The sequence below is a fragment of the Camelus ferus genome, chromosome 10 (genome assembly GCF_009834535.1).
Source record: "Camelus ferus isolate YT-003-E chromosome 10, BCGSAC_Cfer_1.0, whole genome shotgun sequence".
NCBI lineage: Eukaryota > Metazoa > Chordata > Mammalia > Artiodactyla > Camelidae > Camelus > Camelus ferus.
In genome coordinates this window covers 57,414,664-57,442,172 of record NC_045705.1, presented here as the reverse complement: position 1 = coordinate 57,442,172, position 27,509 = coordinate 57,414,664, and the positions used below count along the sequence as shown (strand labels likewise).

General features: G+C 43.5%; 2 protein-coding genes across 13 annotated transcripts in view; one reads left to right on the top strand and one right to left on the bottom strand.

The window, feature by feature from the left end:
• ANAPC15 (anaphase promoting complex subunit 15) overlaps window positions 1-27,509 on the top strand; it is a 68,405-nt gene that overhangs the window by 1,184 nt on the left and 39,712 nt on the right. For all 4 annotated transcript variants that reach the window (XM_032489273.1, XM_032489272.1, XM_032489271.1 and 1 more), the window contains exon 2: window positions 10,592-10,764. The gene's annotated coding sequence lies outside the window, so the exon portion shown is untranslated. The remainder of the gene's footprint in view (window positions 1-10,591; window positions 10,765-27,509) is intronic.
• Window positions 419-27,509, bottom strand: LOC102517455 (folate receptor alpha). Of its 9 annotated transcripts, none has more exons than XM_032489245.1 (10): window positions 27,491-27,509; window positions 26,257-26,366; window positions 17,020-17,177; window positions 15,571-15,759; window positions 14,706-14,841; window positions 14,458-14,558; window positions 3,446-3,619; window positions 1,306-1,494; window positions 1,057-1,192; window positions 419-910 (listed from the first exon to the last, which is right to left on the bottom strand). In XM_032489245.1, the coding sequence occupies exons 3-10, from the start codon at window positions 17,167-17,169 to the stop codon at window positions 630-632; spliced, it is 1,356 nt and encodes a 451-aa protein (XP_032345136.1). In that variant the 5' UTR covers window positions 17,170-17,177; window positions 26,257-26,366; window positions 27,491-27,509; the 3' UTR covers window positions 419-629. The 9 variants fall into 9 exon arrangements, with proteins under 9 accessions (XP_032345136.1, XP_032345137.1, XP_032345138.1 ...); XM_032489246.1 differs by lacking the exon at window positions 27,491-27,509 and adding an exon at window positions 19,653-19,721 and having other exon boundaries at window positions 26,257-26,457; XM_032489247.1 differs by lacking the exon at window positions 27,491-27,509 and having other exon boundaries at window positions 17,020-17,189; window positions 26,257-26,457.

Here is a 27,509-nt window from a genome sequence, read left to right as displayed (position 1 = left end):
TGTTTTCACCCGCCTGGATTCCCATGCCCAGCTTTCCCATAGCGGCAGAGCTGAGCACAGAGCCAGGCAGACAAGGCCTGAGGGAAAGGAGGGGTATTTGGGACCCAATATAAATAATGAAGTCCTGGACTTGGCTCTCATTTCAGGCTACAAGAGCAACAGGATCCCTAAGGACTATTAATGTGCAGGCACTGGGCTCACATGCTTTCTAGGCAATATTTCACAAGGATTATGATCTCCATTTTACTGAGGAGGAAACCAAGGTTTCCTCTAAAGCAGTTAAGCAACTGTTTCACTTTAACATAGTGAGTAGCAGAGCTGAGATTCAAACCCAGGTCTCAATTCTCTAATCTGAAGGAATCCAAAGGCTATGGAATCTGTCCTCTTCGGTCCACAAACTCACAACTAAAGTAATTCATCAGATACGAATGTGTTGACTTATTTATTAGAACTGGCTGTCACAGAAACCCCAAGCCCCACCATGGAGCAGGAACTGGATGACAGGGGGATGGGTAAATGGATGAAGGCATACTTATGGCTCCCTCATTTGTGGAAGCAGAGCTGAGCCCAGCCTGGCCAGCAAAGCTGGGGACAGGCAGAGGGGACCATCTGGGGAGGGCTGGACTCAGTCAAGGAGCCAGAGACAGCATCAGAGCCAGGCTGAGAAGACAAGGCCCAATCCCCTGGGGCATGGCCCCAGCATTCATGTCCAAAGCATAGAACCTCGCCACCTCCTCATTGGGGTTGCCCTGGGCTGTATCAAACCACATCTGGATGCAGCGGCCACTGCCCCGGCTATAGTTGCTGACCTTGTAAGAGTGACTCCAGACACCCTCACACAGGGCTGTAGGCGTGGGGAAGTAGGACTCAAATGTGCTGCAGGTGGCCCCCGCTGGACATCTGTTAGATCCTACGGGGTAGAGAGGGTGGGACACCGACATTCAGCCCCTGAGCCCAGAGTTCATCTCTGGCCACCTCTAGAAATCTTCTCCCCACCCTCAATCCTCAAACCCCTTTTCTCCAACCACACCTCCATGGCCCCGCCCAGGCCCTCACCTGAAGTCCAGTTCCAGCCCTTCTGCCAGTTGGTCTTGCATGTATAGGAGGTGCGGCAGTCTTCCCACCAGCTCTCACAGTCCTCTTTGCACAGGGGCACATTCAGGAACCGTTCTTTGCGCCAACTCTGGTTCACCTGGGTGGGTGGTGCGGGTGGAGGGGCTCCAATCGGTCAGGGATATTGGCAGGAACAGCCATGACTGAGTTGGAGGGCATCGTGCTAGGGTAGGGTGAAGGAGACACCAGTACCTCCTGGATCCAGGGCCCCAGATTGGGTGAGCACTCGTAGAGACAGTTGTCCTGGATGAAGTGGCGCTTGCAGGTGGGCTCCATCTTACCACAGTGGTCCAGGTTAAAGTTATACAGGAGGGAGATGTCCTTGTGCAGCTCCTGGCTGACGCTGGCAGTGCAACAGGCGTTCTTCTTCCAGGGGATGCACTGGGTGGGGAAGACCCGAGACTAAGAACTTCCCCCACCACAGCCTTTGCCACCTCCAGCCTCTCCACAGTTGCTTCTTGCTCTCCTTCCCCAGGTACGTTGTCCTAGAAACACTCACTATGAGGGCCCCCCTGAACTTGGCCTCCAAGAACCCCCATCTTGGGGGAGACTCAGTTACAACAGTCTGATGAGGCGGTTGGGTTGTGAGAGCCTGGGAGAAACCCTGACTTCGGGGACAATAGCTATCATTTATACAGTGCTTAACACTTTATAAAAGGTAATTAACTCACTAAAAAATAATTCCTTATTTTATGCCAGTTACTATTCTAGATGCTGGGAATACAGCAGAGAACAAAGCAGATATGTGTGTTCAGGTCAGGGGAGACAGTAAGAAATTAAAAGAGAAAAAAAAAATGCCATTGATCAAGGTCTGATCAGTTATGTGGAGAAGATTACAGCAAGGAATGGGACTATGGAGTTTGGGATGATTGTTGAAATTTTAAATAGAGTGGTTGTATAGATAAACAACAAGTTCATACTGTCTAGCACAGGGAACCATATTCAGTATCTTGTAGTAACTTATGGTGAAAAAGAATATGAGAACGAATATATGTATGTTCCTATATGACTGAAGCATTGTGCTGTACACCAGAAAGTGACACAACATTATAAACTGACTATACTTAAATAAAAATATATGACAGTATTAGAAAAAAAATAGGGTGATTGTGAAAAGCCTCACTGGAAGGTGGAAAGTGAGCAAAGGAGGAAATGGAACATGCTATGCTGTAATATATGTTGAATAACTTTATTCTCAGCAAGTATTAAGATTATTAAGATCTGTATCCCCAGTAGCTAGGCCACTGCCAGACACAGAGCAGGCCCACAAAAATATTTGCTGAAAAAAGTAAATGAAAGACTTACTTATGTTTTCCGAAATCTAAACCTAACTCCATCTTACATATACACACACCATATTTTAGCAAGTTTTTTATATTGACCAGATCTTCCAGGACTGCAAATACATAGGAAGGCTATACTCTCTGATTTGTTTTACTGGAGTTATTTGCTACTTTAGAAAACATTGTCACTGGTAGAAACACTGCTTGGAGTATCTTAAAGTATTGAAGTTGCCAATAGAACACATCTGTCTCAATCTTTACTGTAGCTGCTCCATTCATAGTGATTTTGAGGGGAAAAAAAAAGTAAATGTGCTATTTTGTAATGACTTATAATGTAGTCACACCAGTGCATTGACCTATTGAAATATATAAATATAAATTACTTTCTTTTTGCTTTGTATTACAGATAGAGTTATGTTGTTACCTTCTAAATTAAATGTGCAGATGAGTTCTATTAGCTTTGAATTTCATTCCAGGATAGAAAAGAGAGTCTAAATCATAAAAAAGAGACATGGAGTCTAGAAAGGCCACAAACAGCTGACATATATTTTCAAGGTTGTATGTACGTGCAGCAGCTATGGCCTGTATCACAGTCATAAATGGCCTTCTCCTCCTCTGTACACTGCATTCCATAGAACTGGCACATAGTAAAGGTAGGAAGAGCCAAACCTCCCCCATAGTCTTTCACCTTTATACCCCTAGAGGTGCCCACCCCAGTACTACCCCTATCCCACCACAAGAGTGAGTCCTGTTCTATTCCTCTGTGTGTCACTGTGCTTCTCTGGGCCTCAGTTCCCTTGTTTGTGGCATGTGGAGGAGAACATCATCTACCCACATCACAGGACCCCTGGAATATGGAATCAGGCACAGAAAAATACACAACACCTATTAGGTGTTACAATGAATGATTATTCCAATTACTGCCGACAGGATATCTTTTTCTGAACAGGACACCCCTAGGATCCCCTCAGCCCCTCCCCCACCACCCTGACTCCCTCTTCCTGCCTGAACAAGACCCATCCCCAACCGGAGCCACCCTCCATCCTCACCTGGTCATGCAGCTTGTCCTCAGGGCCTGGCTTTACCTTGTGGTGCTTGGCGTCCATGCAGACATTGAGCAGATCTGTCCTGGCCCGGGCGCTGCACATGGAGGCCATCCAGGCCAGAAACAGCACACGTGGTGTCAATTTCCAGGGCATGTCTTTCTCTTCCTGCAGAGGCAGCTGTGATTAGGGAGACCAAGGCCTGAGGGGAGAAAGCCCCATGCAGAGTGCCCCCTTCACTTCCTGCCTCGGTCTCCCAGACTCCATAGTGAAGGAGGGGATCAGACCCTGTTCCTTCAGTGCTGGGGTCCTGAGGCTCCTTGAGGCTGAAGTAGAGAAGATTGGGAGAACGAGGGGCTCCCTCAGCCCAGGCTTGGAGGGCTCAGAAGGGAATCTGGGAACAGGGGTTGGGCCCTGGAGAAATCTTCCCAAGTGGGAGGAGAGGCCTTATGCCCTCACCTTCTCTCTGGACTTGATCTAAGAAAAGTAGTTAAGTATGAAAAGGGCCAGGGACACAGCACCCTCATCCTGTGTCCAGCAAGTGCTCTGCCTTTACACCCTGGGTCACCCAGTTTCCCGTGCCAGCTCTGAAACACTGTTAACCTGGGGGTGGCAGTGACCTAGCTCTGCTGACTCCCCCGGATCAGCATGAGGATCAGGTGAGGTAACACACAGGATGGTGTTTGGCTAAATGATCCAGAAATGACAAGGGTGGTTTTTAAACAGCTTTGCTTTCTCAGGCTTTTTCCTTCCCTGTTCTCTGAAAGTTGTTTGTTTCCTCTTGCCCTGCATGGTGATGCTGGCCTCCTCAGCTCTTTCTGGGCAAATGCACCAGGTCCCTACCTAATGCTTTAAAAAACAAATGTAGGACCCTAGGACCTGAGAGACAACATAAAAGTCCCCCACATTGGAGCTGCTAATCTGACAAGCACTTAGAGTTGTCGGAGGCCCCCTGGCAAAAGTGACGGTCCCCTTCTCTGTTCATGACTGCCCTCACCTTCCAGCCACCCATTACAGACCTGTTCCTTTAGGCTCCGTCACTGAGGTACATAAGAGCTTATAATGGTGATTTCTTCTCCCTCACCATCCCCACATGCAGTTGATTACCAAGCCCTGGCAAGGGTACCCCTTAAAACCTTTCTGGAGTTTACTTCCTTTGACTTGGTGTTTGGGGTAAGGTCTTCCCTCTTCCAATTTCTTCCCCTTCAAGTCACCTTCCCCACAGGAGCCAGAGTGAGCTTTCTAAAGAAAGCTGTGCCCCTCCCCTATGCGCCAACCCGCCAAGTCTCCCCAGTGCCCTGTCACCCTTCCCTCCTTAGGGCACCTTGCCTGTGCCTTCTTTGCTGCTGGGCACACACACAGCTCTGTCTGGACTGGCCTCTCCGAGCTGGCAATGGCTCCAGGGCCCTGCACTGTCCCCAATGGTCTCTGTCCTCAGCACAGGGCAGACTGACTAAGAGCACTGGTAAGCATAAATATAATTTCCTCTTTCAGCTCTTCTCCTGCTCTTCCTTCTTTCCAGATCCCACCCTCTTCAAGGTTCCTTTAGTCTTTCAAGTGATCCATTCCTGTTTGCATTCGTCTCTTTATATATTAATTTACTCATTCCAGGGTCCACACATTCAACATTCATCTAGATGATTCCTCATCTCCAAAAAGGATCTGAATTTTTGACCCCACATGGTCAAAAATTAGGGTAATACTAACTTGAGAGGAATGAGACCTAATGAGGAAGAATCCAGGCTTTGGGGCCAGGTCATAGGACCCAGTGATAGCTCCACCCCTCCTACAGCCCTGGGAGATATCACTGAATCTCAGCTTCAGTTTGCTCACGAGAAAACTGTGGAGAATTATATATGGAAAAGCCTGGCATATACTGAGTAGGCTTTTTAAAAATCTTTATTTGACTATAGTTGATTTATAATATTGTTTTAGTTTCAAGTTTACAGCTTCAGATTCTCTTCTATTATAGGTTATACAAGATGTTGAATGTAGTTCCCTGTGCTATACAGTAAATCCTTTTTATTTATCTAGTTATATATGGTGGTATATATATATCTGTTAATCCCATACTCCTAATTTATTCCTCCCCCTCCTTTCCCCCTGGTAACCATAAGTTTCTTTTCTACGTCTGTGAATCTGTTTCTGTTTTGTAAATAAGTTGATCTGTATTTTTTTTAGATTCCACATTAAAGTGTTATAATATTTGTCTTTCTCTGCCTGACTTCACTTAGTATGATAATCTCTAGGTCCATCCATATTGCTGCAAATGCCATTATCTCATTCTTTTTTATGGCTAATATTCCCTGTTGTGTGTGTGTATCTCACATTTTCTTTATCCATTCATCTGTTGATGGACATTCAGTTTGCTTGAGTAGGCTTAAATGGCAGCTATCGGATTAGTTTATGAGCAGCCAGGTGGAAACAGGTAGAAGTTGAGGTGCAGAAGACAACAGTCATGGAAAGAAATTGTCTCAAATCTGGTAAATGATAATATCTCATCATCTAGCATTTCTGTAAACATATCTTAGCAATTTTTTAGCCTTTAAAAAATTGTGGTAAAATACACACTCGATAAAATTTACTGTCTTAATGATTTTAAGTGTACAGTTCAGTAATGTTAAGTATATTCGTGTTGCACAACAGATCTCCAGGATATTTTCATCTTGTAGAAATGAAACTGTATTTCCATTAATGACTAACTCCCCATTTCCTCCTGCCCTTCAGTCCCTGGCAACTGCCATTCAACTTTCTGTCTCTATGAATTTGACTACTCTAGATACCTCATATAATTGGGATTATACAACATTTGTCCTTTTGTAACTGGCTTATTTCACTTAGCATAATGTCCTCAAGGTTCATCCATGTGTCAGAATTTCATTCCTTTTTATAGCTGAATAATATTCCATTATATGTATGTACCACATTTTATTTATCCACTCATCTATCCATGGACATCTGGGTTGCTTCTACCTTTTGGCCATTGTGAAGAATGCTACTTTGAACACAAGTGTACAAATACCTCTCTGGGACCCTGCTTTCCATTCTTTTGGGTACATAATCAGAAGTGGAATAGCTGGATCATATGGTAATTCTATTTTTAATTTTTGAGGAACTGTCATACTGTTTTCCATAATGGCTCCACAATTTTACATTCCCACCAACAGTGTAAAAGGATTCCAGTTTCTCTACATCCTTGCCAACACGTTATTTTCTGGTTTTTTTTTAATAGTAGCCATCATAATGTTGGTGGTATGTCATTGTGGTTTTGATTTGCATTTCCCTAATGATTAATGATGTTGAGCATCTTTTCATATGCTTGTTGGTCATTTGTACATCTTCTTTGGAGAAATGTCTATTCAAGTTATTTGCCCATTTTTAAATTGGTTTATACTTTTCTTTGTTGTTGAATTGTAGGAGTTCTTTATATTCTGGATTAACCCCTTATCAGATACATGATTTGCAAATATTTTCTCCCATTCTGTATGTTGCCTTTTCACTTGGTTAATTGTCTTTTGTTGCACAGATGTTTTAAATATTGATATAGTCCAATTTGTCTATTTTTTTCTGTTGTTGTCTTGCTTTTGCTGTCATAGCCAGTAAATCATTGCCTAACATAATGTTATGAAGCTCTTCCCATATGTTTTCTTAAGGAATTTTATAGTTTTACCTCTCACATTTAGGTCTTTAATCCCTTTTGAGTTGATTTTTGTGTATGGTGTAAAATAAGGGCCCAACTTTATTATTTTGCAGGTGAATATCCAGTTGTGTCCCAGCACCATATTTCGGAAAATATGACTATTCTTTCCTCCATTGCATTATCTTGGCATCCTTGAATCTGGACTCTTGGTTATATTCTATTGATCTATATATCTATCCTTATGCTACTACTACACTGTCTTAATTATTATAGCTTTGTAGTGAGTTTTGAGATCAGGAAGTGTGACTCCTCCAATTTTGTACTTTTTTAAGATTGTTTTGGCTATTATGGATCTCTTTCATGTCCATATGGATTTTAAGATCAGGTTGTCAGTTTCTCCAAAAAGCCAGCTGGGATTTTGATAAGCATTGAGTTGACTCTGCAGATCAGTTGGGGAGTATTGTACTCTTAACAATGTTAAGTCTTCTGATTGATGAACATGGAATTTCTTTCCGTTTATTTAGTTTTCGAATTTCTTTCAACAATGTTTTGTAATTTTCGGTCTACAAGTCTTTTACTTCGTTTGTTGGGTTTTTTTTTTTTTCCTATATATTTTATTCTTTTTCAGGCTATTGTGAAGGGGAATTGTATTCTTAAATTCATTTTTGTTTTGTTCATTGCTAGTGTATAGAAATACAATTGTTTTTTGTTTATTGACCTGGTATCCTACAAACTGGCTGAACTCACTTATTAGTAATAATCATGTTTTTGAGGTTTCCTTAGGATTTTCTGTATAGAATGTCATACCTGTGAATAGAAATAGTTTTACTACTTGCTTTCCAATCTGTATAGGTTTTGTTTCTTTTTCTGCACCAGTAGCCCTACCTACACCCTCTGTACCACATTGAATAGACATGATGAGAGTGGCTATCCTTGTCTTATTGCTGATCTTAGAGGGAAAGCCTTTTGCCATTGAATAGAATGTTAGCTGTTAGTTTTTCACAGATGTCCTTTATCACATTAGGGCAATTCCCTCCTATTGCTAGTTTGTTCAGTGTTCTATTTTGTTTTCATAATAAAAGGATTTTGGATTTTGTTAAATGATGTTTCTGCATCAATTGAGATGATCATGTGAAAACTGGATGTTTTAAATAATACAGTGTGGCAAGTCCAGAAATCATCACTCTCCAATGAGAGCTTGTTGTCGCTGTTTATTTATCAGCTTTTGTGGACTAATTCTATAAAGTCTGTTTTCTTTGGCATGTGTGGTCACTGAAGTTTCTGCCTGGTTAGCTTAGTGGTCAGCTAATGATTGGACAGCAACTTCCTTAGATGCCTGGAAGCAGTTAAGTCTCCTACTTTTTGCTAAGGGACTCTGTATGTTGGTTCAGGCAAGCCATCAAATGCTCTAGCAGTTTACTCTGCCTTATTCCTCACTTCCTGCTGAGGAGGGCCTCCAGTCACCAGAGGTGAGAGATTGGGGCCTTCTCAGGTATTTCCTGGATGTACTCACAGTTCTGCAAATGCACATGAACTTCAAGGTCCCCAGGTGGATGTCAGAGCTTTTCAAAGCTCTCTAATGACATCTCATTCCCCAGTATTCCTTTAAAGTTTTGTTTGTTTGTTTGTTTGTGGGGGAGGGAGGTAGTTAGGGGTTATTTTTGGAGGAGGTACTGGGGATTGAACCCAGGACCTTGTGTTTGCTGAGCATGCACTCTACCACTTGAGCTATACCCTCCCCACTCCTTTTAAGTTTTTTGTCCAGTCTTTTGTTTGCCTCAACTGGTGTTTCTGCCTTAGGGAGCTGAGATGTCTAATTTGCTGCTGATTGTTTAGACAAAAACCTAGGAATGGGGTTTCTCACTGTGTGAGCTCTGAATCAGATTAGCCCTGTGAGGAGCTTTTAACAGAGGCTTCCAGATAGATCAAGTAGTGACAGTTCTGTAGGGACAGGGCTTTTGAGGGAGCTCCACACCCACTCTGCCCCCTCTAGTGGCAGCGAGGCCACTGGTTTTCGTAGCTATTGTAGTTGTGAGACTGCTGATTCTGGAGACTACTGTTGGGGAGAGGAAGATGGGAAAAAGCAAGTAAAAATGCCACAGAACTCACTGTTCTACTGTGAGATTCAGCCATTTTCTTGAATAAATTCTCCTTAGAGTTTTAAAAGCTTTGGTTAATTTCCAGACTTCTGGAAAAGTTGGTTTTGACAAGTTTTGCCAGTGTTACTGCTTTTATGGAGGAGTGGATTTTCAGAGGTCCTTACTCTCTCATTCTGGAAGTGCTTCTTCAGATTATTTCTGTTTTAAGTATAAAGCTTTAAATAATATGGGTCACTTGTAAGTGAAATGGTCTTTGAGTATACAGTCTACTGTTAACATGAAGAAATAAAAGTTATTTTTTGTTTACTGTGTGTTTTGCCCTTACAGCAAAGTTTAGGTCCTTATCAACCTGAATGTGAACGTTCACTTCTCAAAAAGCATGTTAATTTTGTGGGCTTTGTGCTGACTCGCATCATGCTCTGGGTCATGCTACAACATAAAACAATAAGTCCTCATTTCTAGAGAAGTTAAAATTCTTAGTGACAAAGTTGTTTAATAAAATATAGTTTTCTTATTAATAACACAGCCAAGACTGAGGCTATTTCCTGATAACACCTTTTTCTTTTCTGTTTCCCTTCTCCAAGATGAGGTCCTAAATTCAGAATAATAAAACTATCAAGGTGTATTTTACACCAAAATCATCTTGTCATGTCCCAGACAGCTGCTAGAATACATAAAATATTTGCTCCCTCACAGCATGGCACTTACAAGTAAAAGAAGGAGACAAGGAAGGATGCTAAAAATAGTTAAGTATAATTGGTATGCTCCATGTTTTAATATCCATCTTATTGGTATTATAAGAGTTGCCCTGTTCATCGTGTTCACAATATGGAGAAAGATGTTGCAGTAAAGAGAGAAACTCATCTTTCCTAGATGATTTTCATACAAGGTAAAGGATTATGACCGTGAATGTTTAGTGACTGTGGACTTTCCTAGATGAGTAAATCACACCCATCTTCACATGCAAGGGTTTGTATGATGACTGTCAACAAATTTATTTCTAAGATGATTTTATTTATTTTTAAATAATCTTTTATTATTGATAGTAATTTTCACGTACATCTTACAAAAGAGACTGTAAGGCCCTCAAGATTTCTAAATACATCCGCTGTCCATATCACCCGCAGAGGCAAATAGAGAGAAAAATAGAATTATCAAAGTTAAGTTTGTTGGGAAGACAAACTCTCCTTGTCTACCTCTCCTTCCTGAGGTTCTAATAATATGTTCTTCTCAAAATAGCCATCAACTGACACTGTGAAATACAGCAGTCCACAGTAAGTTCGTGCTCTGTTGTATTACATCCCAATGAAAACTCTTCTCTCTTTTATTCTGATATTAGAAATTAATAGATTGACCAGATCTTCTTGTCCTACCACCAAAGGGTTTCTATTCTCTCTTTTTGTTTTCCTAAAGATCCTGCCATAATTGACTGACCAGAAAATTAAGACTCATGGATCCGACATCACCATCATAAACTAACACTTGGATGATTCAGCCTATCAAAGCCCTGGGACTTGATACTTCCAGAAAAATTCTAGCCACAAAGCAGAAAACTTCTATGGAGGGAGATGCTAAGCTACAAGCAGGTAACAAGAAATAATTTTTAAAGAATTAGGGAAGTTGATGAAGGTGATATGATGGTGGTTATTGTGTTGGTATTTTTGGTAATTTGCCTCATGTTCTTTTTTGATTAGTCATATGATGCAGCCCTTTTCCTTTCCCCTGGCTGTGGTCTCTAACCCTCAATTTAGTAGACCATACTTATGCCAACTGAAATAGACACTCTCTAAAAAAATTCTTGGTCAATAGGCCACTCTTCTAAACATTCCTATTGGTATTGTCTGCATCTACACCAAGAACTGACTCCCTCCTTAATTGCCACGTTGTTCCAACCAGTCTCTCAGAGTTCATGGTGGAAAAGAGTTTGGCTCAGATGATGGATTTTTATGCAGCCAGTTGCTAAATTCCTTAGAATACATCTCCTCATGGGTACATGCCACAGAAATTCAGAACCATATAAAATTCCCTGTGTGCTACCATTGCAAGGGAGGGTATCCTTTAGGCAATCATTCATTCATTTATTAATTTTGTATTCTTCATTTATTTTAAATATCATAAAATTTACCCATTTAAAGTTTACAGTGATTTTGTGGAGTGGTGCAACCTCACCAGAAATGAATTTTGGAACATTTTTATCCTGCCTCATGCCCGTTTGTAGTTAATCCCTGTTCCCAAATCCAGTCCCAGGCAACCACTAGTCTACTTTCTGTCTCTGTAAATTTGCCTTTTCTGGACCTTTCATACGAATGGACTTTCACTTAGCATAATGTTTCATTTTGCATAATGTTGCTAAGGTTCATCCATGACATAGCAAGTGTCGATAGTTCACTTTTTTTTATTGCTGAATGGGATTCTATTGTGTGGATACAACACATTTTGTCTACCTACCCATCAGTTGATGGACATTTAGGTTATTTTCAGTTTGGAGCTGCTATGAACATTCATGTGCAAGTCTTTATTGTGGATATGTGTTTTCATTTCTCTTGAGTACATGCTTAGAAGTAGAATTGATGGGTTGTGTGACAGTTTTATGTTTGTTGTATGACAGTTTATGTTTTTATGGGCTGTATGACACTTTTTGAGAAACTGCCACAGTTTTCCAAATGACGGTACTATTTTACATTTCCATCAGCAGTATATGAGGGTTCCAGTTTCTCTACATCTTTGCAAACATCTGTTAATGACTGTCTTATTTATTGTAGCCATTCTAGTGGGTATGAAGTGGCATCTCATTGTAGTTTTAATTTGCCTTTTCCTAATGACTAATGAATGATGCTGAGTATTTTTCATGTACCTTCTTTGATGAAATATCTGTTCATTTCTTTTGCCCATTATTTGATTAGTTGTTTGTCTTATTAAGTTATAGGTATTCTTTGTATATTATGGATACAAGCCCTTTATCAGATATGTGTTTTACAAATATTTTCTCCTAGCTATTTCTTGTCTTTTAATTTTCTTAATGATGTCTTTTGAAGTGCGAAAGTTTTGAATTTTGATGATGTCCAGTTCATCGGTTTTTTTCAGTGATAGACTGTGTTTTTGGTCCAAAATACAAAGAAATGATTGGTGGAAGCATTAATCAAAGAAATCTTTGCCTAACACAGGGTCTGGAAGATATTTTCCTGTTTTCTTCTAGTTTAAATTGTTCAGCTGTTACATTTAAGTCTGTGTTCCATTTTGAGTTATTTTTGTTTATGAGTTGAAGGTCTAAATTCATCTTTTTGCATGTGGATAAGCAGTTGTTGAACATATCATCTTTACCTCAATGAATTAGCCCTAGCACCTTTGTCAAAAATCAATTAATTATAAGGATTTATTTCTGGACTCTCAATTCTGTTCCATTAATCTATGTCTATCCTTTTGCCAGTACTTCTGCTCTTGGAAATCCTAATTTGGAAATTTATTAGTATACCTTCAAGCTAATGACTCCTCAGAACTTGAGGATGACAGCTACAGAGAGTAGGATTTAGATATTTTTATAAATGGTTCAGAAATAGCAAAATAGGCCTTTGATAAGGTATATTGGATTGAAATGGTACTAATCTTAAATTTCACTAACCCTAATCCATCTGTAAACAAGTCATATTTACAAACAGTGTGACTGGTTCTATAGAGGATATGACACATCGAATGACCTTGTTGGCGAGAGTGCCTAGGAGGGTGACCAGTGAATTACTGCACTTTTCGTGTAGTTATAGTTCTTTGCCTAGCTTCAAAGAGTTGGTTCTCTTTCTTGCCGGGATCTAACTGAAAAAATTCAGTTTGTAACAATAACCATGCCAGAAATATAACTGAACAAAATAAGGCCTTTGTAGCAGTCTTTGGGTCTGCTGACAAACACCTTGACCCCTCTCTCCTTCCAAACACATGTTAGAATTGTATTTTCCTGGCCTCTTTGACATTAGTCATGGTCATGACTAGATTTAGCCAATGAAATAAATGATGAGTGGAAGTTTTAAGAGCCTGTATGGAATTCACCAAGTTCCCTATTCCTGTCTTGTGAAACTGTATGACCAGATGCAGCCTCTATCAGCCTGGGCCCCTAAGTGACAATCAGAATCCCCCTGACAACCCATATTAAGCACTATAGCTTGAACAAGAAATCAATGTTCATTGTTTTAAGCCACTGAGATATTAGGGGTGTTACTGCGATATAACCTAGCCTATTACAACTCCTACAAATTATGCTTAATGTAGGAACATTGCATAAAAACCTGTCAAATTGTTGTTTTGGGACTTGCTTTAGAGTCTAGGTTCCATGCCTAGCTCTGCCAGACCAGCTCAAGCCCAGCTACTTTGGTCAGGCCTGGGGTCCATTATCCTTTTAAGATACACATATTTATTCATTCTACAAGGGGAGAGAGTTTGTTCCTAAGAGCAAAATTGCCCAGAGGGGATCCCAGCTCTTACGCAAGAAATGGCTTTGACTCTGTTCCTTAATTTATATGCCTGTTTCCACACATGTAAAACGCAGACAACAGTATCTACAGCTTACAGGAATAATGTAAGGCATCTGGGACAGTGCCTAGCAGATAGAGCTTTGTGGGTATTAGCTGTTAGTGGAGTAGGGCTCTTGTGGCCCCCTTCACCTCTTCCCAGCCATTCATCCAGAACATGCTGGACACTCCCATTCCCCTCTCTTCTATGGGAGAGCTGAGCACCGAACAGTTAACCCTGGGAGGCTTGGGTCCAATTCAAATAATAAAATCCTAGGCCTGGCTCTAGATTAGGGCTGTAGTGAAAAAATGAAATTGAGAGCTGTGAATATGTCCTCGGTTAGATGAATAGTTAAGTTATCTGGCAAGTTCACAGCAAGTATCAGAGCTGGGAACTGACCCAGTCTAACTAGCTTTATCAATGGGTACTGGGAAGCAATAGTCACATTTCTATGAACACGCAGGTAATTTACATGACACTTGGGACGTCCGGTTTATTCAAACTGTAGGAGTCCCCACCATGAAACAGGAACTGACCAGCTGGGAGCTGTGGGGCTGAACAGGGCAGGGATGTCCAGATTATCAGAAAATAAAAGGAGCTCAGATCAGCAGCCAGAGCAGCATTAGGGCCAGGCCGAGCTGGAGAGGCCAGACCTCATGGAACCCAGCCCCACTCTTGGCCTTAGCAGCATAGAACCTCGCCACCTCCTCATTGGGGTTGCCACTGGCAGGGTCAAACCACATCTGGATGCAGCGACCACTGCCCCGGCTGTAGTTGCTCACTTTGTAGGAGTGACTCCAGATTTCATTGCACAGATCAGCAGGTGTGGGGAAGTAGAAGTCAAAGCGGTGGCAGACAGCATCCACTGGGCACTGGTTGTACCCTGTGGGGAGGATGGAAGACCTTTAGCCACTGGGTCCAGAACCACCTTTTGCTCTACCTGCCCCACAACCACAAATCTCTATATACCTGTTCCACACCCCCCACCTCCACCTCCAAACCCCTCCCCCTGCCCCGCCCAGGCCCTCACCTGAGCTCCAGTTCCAGCCCTTGTGCCAGTTGGTCTTGCAGGTGTAGGAGGTGCGGCAGTCATTCCACCAGGTCTCACAGTCCTCTTTGCACAGGGGCACATTCAGGATCCGCTCTTTGCGCCAACTCTGGTTCACCTGAGTGGGAGGTGGGGAGGGAGGGCTCCAGTCAGCCAGGGATCTCAGCTGCTCCCTGATGGGGACCAGGGCTGGGGGAGGTGCCTCTACTGTTACTGAACTCAGGTTTGGCTGCACACTGCTCAAAAGCCAATCATTGAGAAGCAAGTGTCAATAGAGTAGAAAGGAAAGTTGCTTTAATCAGAAAAGCTGGTAAACTGGGGAGATGGTGGATTCATGTCCCAAGACCAACTCCAAAGATTCTGCTCAGCCATGACAGTTTTTAAAGGGAAAGAGGGAAAGAACCTCAGTCAATCATCAAGGCGAGAAGCTAGATTCTACATCATTGTCCATTGCATGAGGACTGGCTGACTCTATCTTGCCTATGTGATCTGCCTGCAGGATTGCTAAGAGGGCTGTTGGAGGTAGAGAGCTAGTCATTCTTTAACTACTTAATTCTTCATTCTTACTTCTCTTAATCTAGGAAAAGAATCACTAGATTAGGCAAGGCGTGGTATGTATTCAGGAGAGCCTAATTCAGGAGTTAGGTTAAATTGCCTAGTGATCTCCTTCCTATAATTATACTTTTTTTGTGGTTAGAAGGGAACAGAATTGGGCAAACAGGAAAAAGGCAAAAGAGCTACTTTCATTACCACCCTCAGCAGAATTCCTGAACCATGCCCTCCCTGCAAGGGGCTGGTGGGCCCTGCCCTCTGCTGAGGTTTGTGTTTGTGGGAACAGTGCCCATACCTCCTGGATCCAGGGCCCCAGATTGGGTGAGCATTCGTAGAGACAGGTGTCCTGGATGAAGTGGCGCTTGCAAGAGGGCTCCATCTTGCCACAGTGGTCCCAGTTGAATCTGTACAGGTAGGAAATATCCTTATGGGCTTCCAAGCTGGTGTTGACAGAGCAGCAGGCCTTCTTCCTCCAGGGACTGCACTGGGTGGGGAAGACACAGGGATTAACACCCAGCGCAACCAGAATATGCCCACACGTAACCTCTTCCCTTTTAGTCCTTGATCCCCGACATGAGTCTTCAGGGAAACACTTGCTACTGGGGGACCCTCTTTGGGGAGAGAGGCTCTTCAAGACTGTGGGATCCCAGAAGGAAGCCCTCGCCTGGGAGATGCAATCATCACAACATTCATTAATTCAAATCTTGATTGAGATCCTACTTATTCTAACCCAGGCATTTTTCTAGGAACTGGGAACACACAACCATGAAAACTTATCACTGGCTAATTGCTTTGGAAAAAAATAAAGCAGGAGAAGAATGGGGAATTTCAGTTTTCTAGAACGGTCCGATTAAGCCTCTTTGAAAAGGTGACAAAGACCTGGAGGTGAGGAAGCAGGTTAAATAAACTGCAACCCCAGAACAGTTCTAATTACAGAAACACTCAATACAGTCTTACTGAATGAATGAAAACCCATTGCCTAGAATTGGTATAAAAGCACAATATTAAGGTATGCACTTTAAAAATATATATAGGCTGAAGAGGGTAAAGTCAAGGCTGCTCAAAATGTCCAAGTAATACCACCACTTGTCAGGCTCAGTGATGCAAAACAAGCACAAACGGGACTGTGATACTATCTGCAGATGAGATTAAAAACAAACATATACACATTGAAATGCGTATTCCAAGTGACTTGCCTTTTGGTTTTTTCTTTGCAGTTATGGCATGATACTGACTTTTTAAAAATGTTTAGGTAGGCTCAGGAAATTGAAGGGATTGTGGGAAAGTAATTGTCATAGGGAGGAGACCTCAGGTCCAACAGGGTTGAGAGCCCCAGCATAAACATTTGCCTCACACTCAGCCTCACAGAGAGATACCCTTTCCATGAGCTGTTTGAGGCTGGCAGAAAAGAAGCTGCCATATGCAGTGTGCTTTCTCCTCTCAGATCCCTGGAGGGGTTGGCCCCCATCTAAACTCAGAAATCAAAATCAACCTCCAGGTCGGGTTTCTCCAGGCTCTTCTCTGGACCTGCTTCCTAACTTCAGTAACATGGAAGCCCAGCCACCAAGAAGCTGAGCTCCTGGCATTGTCCTGAGAATACTGGGCACGCAGTATGTGTTAGACAGAGTTGCCTTGACCAGTATAAACCAAAGATCTGCTCAGGTAGCCTCCCTGCCTCCACCAAGGAGAGGGTAGACATTTCCCAAGGCAGCTCTTCCCCGCTGCAGACCACCTTTTGGCTCACCTGCTCATGTAGCTTGTCCTCAGGGCCTGGCTTTTCCTTGTGGTGCTTGGCGTTCATGCAGATATTGAGAAGCTCAGTCCTGGGCCAGGCTGCCCATCCAGCAGCCACCCACACCAAAAGAAGAAGCAGCCATGTTATCATGTGGGCCATGCTTGTCCCTGAAGAAAGAGCTGTGGTCAAAAGCAGCAAAGGAATGCAAGAATGCAGAGGTGGGTCCTCAAGGTGTTAATAAAAGCCTTAGGTGGGAGGAGCCTAGGGTAGGTAGTCCCTACACCAGTCTTCAGGAAGGGTTGGGATCAGATGCCACCTTCTGGGACTTTCCCTGGCTGGGGTCTCTGGCTTCTCTAGGTGGTCATGAGGATCACATGATACACCTAAGGAATGGGGTTTGGGCAAAATGCAGAAATAGCTAGGAGATTGCCATATGTCCACAATCCCTTGTTCAAAATCCTCGGAGGTGGACATTTCAGTTTAAAAGATTTTGTTGACCTGAAAAAAACAAAACCAAACCACACAACATGAGAGCAGTGAGTTGAGTTTGTTCAGTGTCTTATTGAGGACTATAGCCCAAGAAACAGCTCTGAGAAGCTGTTCCGAAGAGGTCATGGGGGAGATCAGTATGTATGCGATTTTGGCCAAGGAAGACATGCAGTCAAGCACACATCTCAGTAGAAGGTTGCTGCTGGTCACAGGGAACAGATATCTTAGTGGTTTTCATGCTTTTCTATATATGAGGAGATGTAAGAATTTGGTTTCACAACATTGTTTCCTGAAAATATCTGTCTGAAGGCCTGTTCTGCCAATTTTCCCAGAGCGCAGACTGCCTGATTCCTGATCTCTGCCCTGAGTTTCTTTCAGTGTGTGTTAAAGATCAGCGACTGCAGTAGCTAATGACTTAATCCTTATAGAACCAAGTGGCCAAGGACATTCTTTAGTTGGCAATTTTATACAAGGTAATACAAAATAAGATAATGAAATTTACAAGCACTCAACAATCAAGCACACAATTTAGGGGGATAGAGTTACATTGGTGGGATAAATAAAAACTATAATAACTTCATATTAATTTTCAGCTCAGATTTTGACACCAAATTACTTTGTGCAAAAGTTTACAACAACATCTTAGTTTTGGACCTCCAGATACAGATCTGTGTTTAAAAAACAAAACAAAGCCCTGCTTCCAGCCTTCTCATTTGGTCTCCCCCAGACACCCGGTGACCTGGGGGATGTCACAGGGCACAAAGACTTGGGGGTGGGCGTGGGCAGCTGAGCAGCCCACCCCTGGGGCCTTGGGAGGCTCCTGAAGCCCTGCTACAGAGCTGGCCTCCCTTTGGCCTTCATAGCACCTCAGTCCTCTGACCTCCAATACTGAGCTTTGGGAGGTGCCTGTTCCCTCATCCCACTGGTCACCAGGTGCCTGGCTCTCCTAAAACGCTCGGCATTTGTTTCCCACAGCTCCTAAAGCTTTTGTGTCCCCTCTGCTCACAAAGTTGCCTCGCCTCCATGTTGCCCTCACCTCCTACAGAACTCCATCATCTTGCCTGGGTCTCCTGGATGGGGCCTGAGCTGGGCGGCCTCCAGGCTGACTGCCCAGGAGGGCTTTGGGAAACCTGGATTTAAATTCCCACCTAGCTCTCTTCCTCCTTCTCCTCCTCATCCCCTCATCCCCTCTCACCCTTCCACAATCCAATATGCTGCCACAGTTTATTCCATTGTTTATTCATTTGCTAATTCATTCATCCCAGGATCTAATCATCTCTCCATTGACCCCATCACTCACTGATCTCCAAGAGCAAATCTGTACCCTTGGAAATGCCCGGTGATTCAGGATTAGACTCCTTTGGGGAAACCAAGTCTAGCAGTTTAGAGCACAGGGGTCCAGATCCCAGCCCTCACAGTCCCGCCTCCTGTTTGACCCTGGGGGAAAATAACAAATTGTCTTAAGGCTTGGTTTCCTCACCCGAGGATTAAATAATGTAGGGAGGAAGGCCCCGACAAATGCTAGCCAGCTGGGCATAGATTGAGGAATCAGTTAGGCATGGGTTGAGGGCGTGCCCCAAGTCACACAGCAGGAGTCACCCAAGTCTGACTCAGGACCCTCAAGTCCAGAGCTCCTTCTGCTGGGTCCCCTGAACCTTCGCTGTGCTGAGGCCCTCGGGGGAGTAACTGACACAGAGTGATGGGGGAGTACTGAGGGGCTGAGAAAGCCTTTTTCCCTTGGTCCTGTTGGATCCCACTCAGTCAGCTGGGGAGTTTCTGGCTGTGGCTGCTTTCTAGAGCCAGAGCTCTCTTCCGTTCTGCACCACCTGCATCACCCTGCGAGCCTCTCCCCACCTTCCCAGGCTCAGCTTCAGATCTTGGTCCAGCTCTGACCCCCACCACCAACACCAATCATCACCCTCAAAACACACACACATCCCCTCTCCCCCAGCACCCCACACTTGAAGCACTGTGTCCTGGGCTCTGGTTCAAAGACGGACACTAACTTGCAGTTTAGCCTTGGGTAGGTCCTAGTCTCCACTTCTGGATCCTCAGCCTCCAGGCCCTGGATCCTCCCAGGTCATATCCTTTAACACTTACTGGGAGTGCCCTTAGGGTGTGTTGCCTCTGACAGAGGCTGGAGAGTGGCATACCTGGGAGAGAAGGTGGCTCTCGGTCTGGCTTAGGCTTCTGCTCTGCTCTCCAGTCCACCTTGCCTCACTCTAGGGGACAGAAGGGGTTTAGTGGCCTAGGAGACGAGCAGTGGGAATGTGGCCCAGGAGGGGAGCTTTGGATAGGGCGAAGGCCACCCAGGAGTTAATTACTGCACTTGGCACGGCCAGGCCTCCATGGGAGGGTGGTGGGCGGGAGGGGGTGGATTATTAGCACAAGCCTAAGGCCGGCCCCCAAGCCCCACTTTCTCTATTTTCTCCCCCAAACTCACATCTGAGAAAAGTTTGCAGCCTGAGTTGCCGAGATCATTTAACATAATCTGGCCCACTCCGAACACCTATATCCTGTTAACACAGATGAGGAGAATGAGAATCAGGCCAGAGCTCATTGTAGGGCAAGGGATGGAGCGCAGGTGTCTGAGCTCCGTGGCAGCTGTAGAGTGTGGAGCTCCCATATCCCTAACTTAAAGAGCCCCTGACTTCAACCTCATCAGCTGCAGGCATCGCCCACCTCCAGCTGTAAAACTGCAGATGTTCGGATGACCCGAGCCTCAGTTGGTCCCAAGCCCCAGCTCCCTTCCTATCGCCTACTCACTCACCCAGCCACACAAGTATCATTTCTCCTGTGTCCGAGTCTGCTCTAATTTAGGTGCCTCCCACCACTCCTACCCCAGCCAGGGACAGAAGCCTGCCTTTTTTCACCCTGAGACCAGGCTGTGACTACTGGTGGGGAAGAGAAGAGGCGAGGGGCAAGTTCGGGCAGGAGAGCCTGTTGAGCTTTGATCTGTAGAGGGGCCTGTGTGTGACAACAGAGGAGGGGGTCGTAGAGGTGAAAGCCCAGGGGGAAGGTTCGAGTTGTGGGAGCCGCCGACTATGGAAGGCAGCAGCAGTTTAAGGAATATGGTGGGGCACTCAGTATTCATGGAAAGACCACAGGTCTGGGCTGTTGTGGGCACATCGTGGTGGGCTGGTAACTCAGGTTGGTAAAGAATGACCAGAGACCGAGGAGAGTTTAGGAAAGTTTAATAGACACGCTGCTATAGGTAACAGCAGGCTACACAGGCAAGAGGTGCCTGTGTGAGCACCCAGGATGGGTCTTTTATTGGGGGGAGGGGGCTGTGCACACAAGGAGTAGGGGCTGCATGATCAATTCCTGCACAGGTACCTGATTGGTTGTAAGATCTGTCAGGGACTTCTCTGAACAATAGGTTTTACAACTTTGATAAGGGCAGGATGTGAGGCCTGTCGCCTAGTATTGTGAGATGGGCTACTTCCTGGGGTGATGAGTTTTGTTAAGGTAAACACATCAAGAGAAGATGTTTTATACGTTGCAGAAATGCAGGTATGCAAAGGGTCTTGCAGTGGGGAGTGGAGGTTAAGGTGTCAGTAGGCTCCAGGCGCACGGAGAGCCCAGGGGTAGGGGTTTATGACTCCAGAGAGTGCCAGCTGGCTCCGCATTCCCCCTGACAGATTGGCAGTTTCAGATCTTTGGAACCTGGGTGAAAGTTTATTTTCTTTTGGAAATACTTCCTGAAGGATATAGACATCACACTGTCCCTATCTATTGTGCCAATCTGTCTGGGGTGTGGGGCCAGCCTGGTGCTCCCCAGGAATCCGACTGCCTAAGGGGCAGCCTGAAAGTAACCCCCTTTGACATCCAAGGGCTGCATCACCGTCACGTTAGTATGGTAAGGGCCCTGGCGTTTCTGGCTGGCGGGGGATGTTTGTTCTTGTTTCTTTGGAGCTTGGACCTCAAAGAGAGACAGTCGTTTTTTGTAAGATAAGTGAGACAGGAGGGAAGGGGGCAGGACACAACCATTCAAGGAATGACAGCAATTAACACCAAAATGGTGGAAGATTCAACTCCCACTAGGCTTTGAGGATTGTGATGACAGGAGGTTTGACTTCTAGTAGAACTTTAGCTTCATTATGTGCTCATTGTAACATATTAGCATGATAAATAACATGCCCACAGGCACCATGACAGTCCCAAGGCTAGCCACGAAAGGTCAAAGAGTGGGTGGTGGCCCAGTTCCTGGGAATCCCAGCCCCTTCCCCAGGGTGGTTGGAATAGTCCTCCCACTTGTAGGCATGTGAAGCTACTGAGCCCATAAAAACTGGCAACACTACTCCTGTCTTCCTGTCTTCGGAGACAGCCTGCACTCTCCCTGGAGTGTGTACCTATTTACTTTAACCTGAGCTCTCAACCCCCACACCTTGTGGCCTTTCTCTTGCTTTACACTCTATGCAGTATGTATCTCTCTAAATAAATCTACCTTTACTCAACTGCAGCTCACTCTTGAATTCTTTCCTGCACGAAGCCAAGGACCCACACTTGGCCACACATGTCCCAGGAACTCAGCTGAGACCTGAGACATGGCCCTCCTCACGCCCCACAACCATTTTTCCTGCATCATAAGGATACAACATAAAATAAACGTATACCAAGTTAAATAGACAATCCCAACAAAAAGACAGAGAGGAGAAATTTTTTAATGATTGTGAAAAAGGACCTTATTTCCTCTGGAATCCAAGAAAAAAGGAAAAATATTAGAGAACCAGTTAGAAACCTGTTTGTTAACCTTTTTGCTGTAAGCATTGACATACCTAACTAATACTTAAGTATAGTACTCAGTACATATAACTGCATGTGTCTCCTTGGGAGGCTGTAAGGATGTGTGAAAAAAAAATACTGCAAGCCATATCAGTAAACAAAGAAAGCTGAAGCCATCAAGTCATCAGCTGCTGCCGCCACCCCCCATGAGCTCAGGGTGCAGACAAGCAGGCAGCCTGGCCTCTGCAGCCACCCACAGTGATGCACTCTCAGGGGACTCAGAACGTGAAAGGACAGGATACTGGCCCCAGATAGCTAGGTGCTTGTCAAAGGAATGATTTCAATAAGCCCAGACGTTTGCTCCTTCCCATACATAGAAAAGCACTAAATTCTGTAACTTGAGATGTCTAGTTTTCTGTAACAGTAATTTTTTAATGTTCCAACTACCTGGTCTTTGTTGTAAAACTCCTATATATCCTGGCTCCTCCCCTACCTCTTTGGAGCAGTCCCTCAGAGTGATCTGAGAGGCTGTCATCCCGGGCTCGAAGGGGTTTGAGTCCTCAGATATGTCCACCGAATAAGACATAGCTCTCAACTTTTAGGCTGTTAAGATGTTAAGAGATGTGGTTTTGTAAGATAGTTTTTCTTAATGGTCAAAGTAGATGTCACTGTTAATGATTTTAGTGCTTTTTCTAGATATGAGGAGATGCAAGCATTTGGGCTCATGTAATCTTTTCTTGGAAACATCTATCTGAAGGCCTGTTTTGCCAGTTTTTCCCAGAATACAGAGTGCCTCATTTTTTATTTCCACCCTGAGCTCCTTCCAGGGTACACTGACAGTCAGTGACTGCAGTGGCTTGTGACTTAATCCTTATAGAGGCAGATAGTAAGTGCCAATTTTAGTTGGCAGGTCCCCCCATGATCACAAGTTTTGACCATGGCTTGGGAGGCATTTTATGACCATTTTGTCCCGTGGATGATAGGAATGCTCATTCCTGTGTCAGGCAAGGATTTCATTGGTAGGCACTCGATGTGCTATTAGGGGACTAGGCCTTATTAACAGTAACAAAATGTCTCTGGACCACCTGTCTTGCTAGTCTGTTGTGGTCCAGCAAAATATTCCCTCTTCTTGCTTCTTCCCATATCTAGAGTTACACTGTTATAATTACAAGCTCTCCTATGGAACTATGTATCTGGTTAACTGCTTTAAATTGTGACTTACTGCTCTAATTGAGCTTGAGTAACTTTAGAAGAAAATTCGTATTTATGGCCAGGATTAGAGCAGGTATTAATTGGCCAGGTGAGGGAATCCCACCTAGTAATATCACTAGGGGCCTGAACAGAACTATAATTTCTCTAGAATAAATTTCCTAAAGGCCTACCAATTTGACCCTTAGAGTGAAGAAATCCACCAAGATAATCCAGAAGTACAGGATAGTTGACCATAAACCTAACAATTGGATTAACTTTAACTCTGTATAAGATCATGAAATACGTTTAGATTACTGAGCTTCAGAAAGAAATCTAGAGTGTTTTTTTTTTTTAATAGTTTAATTAAACTTTGTAACAAACCCCAGAGGTAGGCCAGCTTTTTGTTGGCTGTGCCTTGCCCCCTTCCTTATAACCTAAGAGCAAGGAATGTCTGGGAAGTGAAGTCTTAGTAAATATAGACCTCAATTAACAAAACTATAGAGTTTAATGTCCACTAAAACATCTCTTTCTCTATAATAGCCCCCATTTTATCAAATATAATCATATTAAGACTAATTGATTGACAAAACCAAAATTATAACCATACAAATTTTTTTAGATCATAAAAATTATAACCATTTATCAGTTTAGTAAGTCCCATGTAATTAATCCTTTTCGTTAAGTTTTATGTAATCAGAGTTTTTAATCAGACTTTTATATTTTTACCCAGTTTAGCAGTATGATTTAAAAGTTATCAGAAACCTGTACTTGTCAAATAAGTCTTTGTTTTGAAAAACTCTTTAAAGAGAAAACATTTTTTAAAAGCATCACAGTAAAAACACAACTGTTTATGAATGACATAGGACTTGAAGCATGGTTAAACACCTGGCTACATGGTAGTTAATAAAGAAACCTCATTACAATAACCAGAATTATGACTGGGAACATTTATATATACCAGACTTTTAGTAATTTTATATGATTTTTCCATACATTTTAACCTAAGAAGATTTATTATATAGTTGACAGTACTTCCTATGTAATTTAACATATCAAATGAACCTAATTAGCTTACTGTTTTCTTTGGAATATTTCAGGGGCCCTCTGAAGCATCCCAAGGTTAGGATGGGTCAAAAGAACTTTATTATAATTTGATACTTGGGGAGTTTGTTAAAAGTTTTTAAATACCTGGTCAGATAAAATTATAGGTCACCATGAAACAATACTTATTTACTAAACCAAAATAACAAAATATTTTAAAGGCAAATACCGAACAGATTACTTAAGAGGCAAAAAAAAAAAAAACATTTACAATCTGTTAAATTAAATTAACATTTAAGAAAACTTCCATTTTTTAAATTTTATGTAACTTTAACCCTTGAAAGCCATAATTTCTAGTGAAAACTAGGTAATTATGAATTGTCCTACATTAGCATTTTAAAGATGAGCAAAAATAAATACCAATAATTTTAAAAACCATGTGCTTTTTTTATAGAGAACATTTCAGGGTGGCACCAAACATATTCATTAATAGTTGTAAGTATCTTTTGTTTCTCTATAAGGGAAGCCAATGTTTAGTAGTTCGTGTTTTAGTATCTTATCTCATTTGTATTTAATTTAATTATAATAATTTTATTATGCCAAGTTATTTTTTGTTGAAAAATTTGTAACAGATAATACAAGATCTTATTTGACTTTTATTAAGCCTAGGTACAACAGAAGTATGCTTAACTCTGATGACTTTCAAGACATGTAGATATTAATTAAATTAGCAAACTTTTTTTAACTTTAATACCAGGTATTAATTTAATACTGAATATTTCCGAGTTCATGTGAACCTGAACGTTACTTTGTTTAGCTTTTTAGAAATATTTAGTTTGTAAGCGCTTAGTTTTAAGTCAATTAAACAGAGCTCTTTGATGAATTTAATTTTGATAACAATTTTAAAGGTAGAGACATCACATATGGATAATGTGTATGAATATACATACACTCAGATAGAACGAGATCTCCTAGTTTTCCTGCTTGAGTTTAAAGGGCTTTTTACCATTTTTTTCTTTGGTTTGAGGTTTTGCTGATTAACCCAAGGCTGAAGTCCCAGGCATAGCGGACTGTATTTGCATTTAAAGGCCCAGTTAGAATTTGTCGCAGGGGCTCCATGCGGGAACAGAATCAGAATTTCCCACTTCCCAAGACAGAATGACAATCACAAGTCATGAGACAGAACACAAAGTATAAAATACACACATGCACGTCAGTCACAGACTGATCAGTACAAACCCTAAATTTTGAGAGCCATAAAGGCAGAGTTTCATTAAATGGTCTAGCCTTCTGATCTGGGAGTTGGTATTGTGGCCACGTGGTGTTACAGAAAAAGACAAACTGCTTTTTTTTTTTTTTTAATGACTGGGGATTGAATTTACGCCGGTTTTTAAAAAATACAACCCAGGGGTGAGTCCCGGGGAATAGGGGAGCGAAATTAAGGGGATAAGGAGAGGAAGAAAGCGCCCGTTTGGGGTGATTATATACCACCCCCGTAGGGGCAAAAAACCCACCAAGGGAAACACGGCTTGCAAGGGAGCAATCGGAAAACGGCCACAAGGGGCAGTCAGACTCTACTCCAGGGGTTGTCGTCCCCCCAACCCCGCACCCCCGAAAGAGAATGACCAAATTTCCAGCATTCCCTGACTCAGGGCGTCCCCTGAGAAAGGGAAGCTGTCTCAGCAAAAAGGTTACTAACGACACAATGGCTGTACCGGCGCAATGGATGTACCCGCGCAAGGGCTGAAAAGGCGACACAAGGGGCCGAAAAATAAAGAAGGGGGTCTTTAAGGAACTCACCCGCCAAAGATTTGTATCTGGCGCGGCGATCGGAGGCTCAATCCGGGAGGCTCAGTCCTGGTCACAGAGGCAGTGTGGGAGGGAGAGGCGGGGGAAGAGCACCTGGCAGGCTTAGAAATTGAGGCCACAGTGAGCGAGAAGAGGAGAGTGTGTATCGGGTAGGAGTGTACTGCTTGTGGGTAGGGCTTTTCAACGCTTTTACCCGCTGAACCCATCTGACTCTATTATTCGTCTGGGGCCAACCAGGAAACAGGGATCTGGGTGTCTCAAGGCAGGGGATTATCAGTCCTTATGTGGGCCTTCCCTGACGAGATGCAGAATTCCCTCTGACTCAGGGACTGGATACGTGGTAGAGGTATTAGAAAAGAAAAGGCACTTTTCCTATGTGCATCCACCAGATAGCCAAGGGTCATTCTCCTCTGTCAGAGTTTCAGAGCCCACTGGGAGTAGCTCAGCCAGGGTTCCCCAATCCTCGGCAAGATTGGGGAATTCCTGAATGCTAGGGAGCAGCAGGAAAGTATGAGCAAGGAAAGGAAAGCAGAGTTGGAAGAGGGAAGCCACATACGGGCCACCAAATGTTGTGGGCACACAACATGGTGACAGTGACACGTGTGTTGGTAAAGAATTACCAGAGACCAATAAAAGTTCAGGAAAGTTTAATAGGTATGCTGCTATAGGCAACAGCAGGTCACACAGGCAAGAGCACCGGGGGTGGGCATGCAGGGTCTTTTATTGGGGGAGGGGGCTGTGCACACAAGGAGTAGGGGCTGTGTGATCAATTCATGCACAGGTACCTGATTGGCTGTAAGATCTATCAGGGACTTCTCTGAACAATAGGTTAAACAATAGGTTTTATGACTTTTATAAGGGCAGGGTGTGAGGCCTATCCACCTAGGGTATTGTGGGGCTGTCTCCTGGGGTGATGAGTTTTGTTAGAGTATCTTGCAGAAATGCAGGTATGCAAAGGGTCCTGCAGTGGGGAGTCAGGGTTAAGGTGTCAGTAGGCTCCAAGCACATAGAGAGCCCAGGTGTGGGAGTTTATGACTCCAGAGAGTGCCAGCAGGCTCCACAAGGGCCCATGGAGCAGGAGGATGACCAGGAACCAGAGGAGGCAGCTAGATCACTGGGGGAGAATCAGCCAAGAAGGAACGCTCTAAAGGGCCTATAAAGGAATTGACTCCCAGGAGACTCCCAGCTCCTGCCCTATTTCCCTCTCCCTCAAAGTGAGCCTTACCTGAATCCTGTAACAATCT

What these genes read in the sequence shown, in the direction of transcription:
- LOC102517455 (XM_032489245.1), bottom strand. Translation starts at nt 17,169, where the DNA reads ATGGCCCACATGATAACATGGCTGCTTCTTCTTTTGGTGTGGGTGGCT. An exon ending in GGGCTGGAACTGGAGCTCAG is followed by an intron (nt 14,559 to 14,705) that starts GTGAGGGCCTGG and finishes TCCTCCCCACAG; the next exon opens with GGTACAACCAGTGCCCAGTG. An exon ending in GGGCTGGAACTGGACTTCAG is followed by an intron (nt 911 to 1,056) that starts GTGAGGGCCTGG and finishes TCTACCCCGTAG; the next exon opens with GATCTAACAGATGTCCAGCG.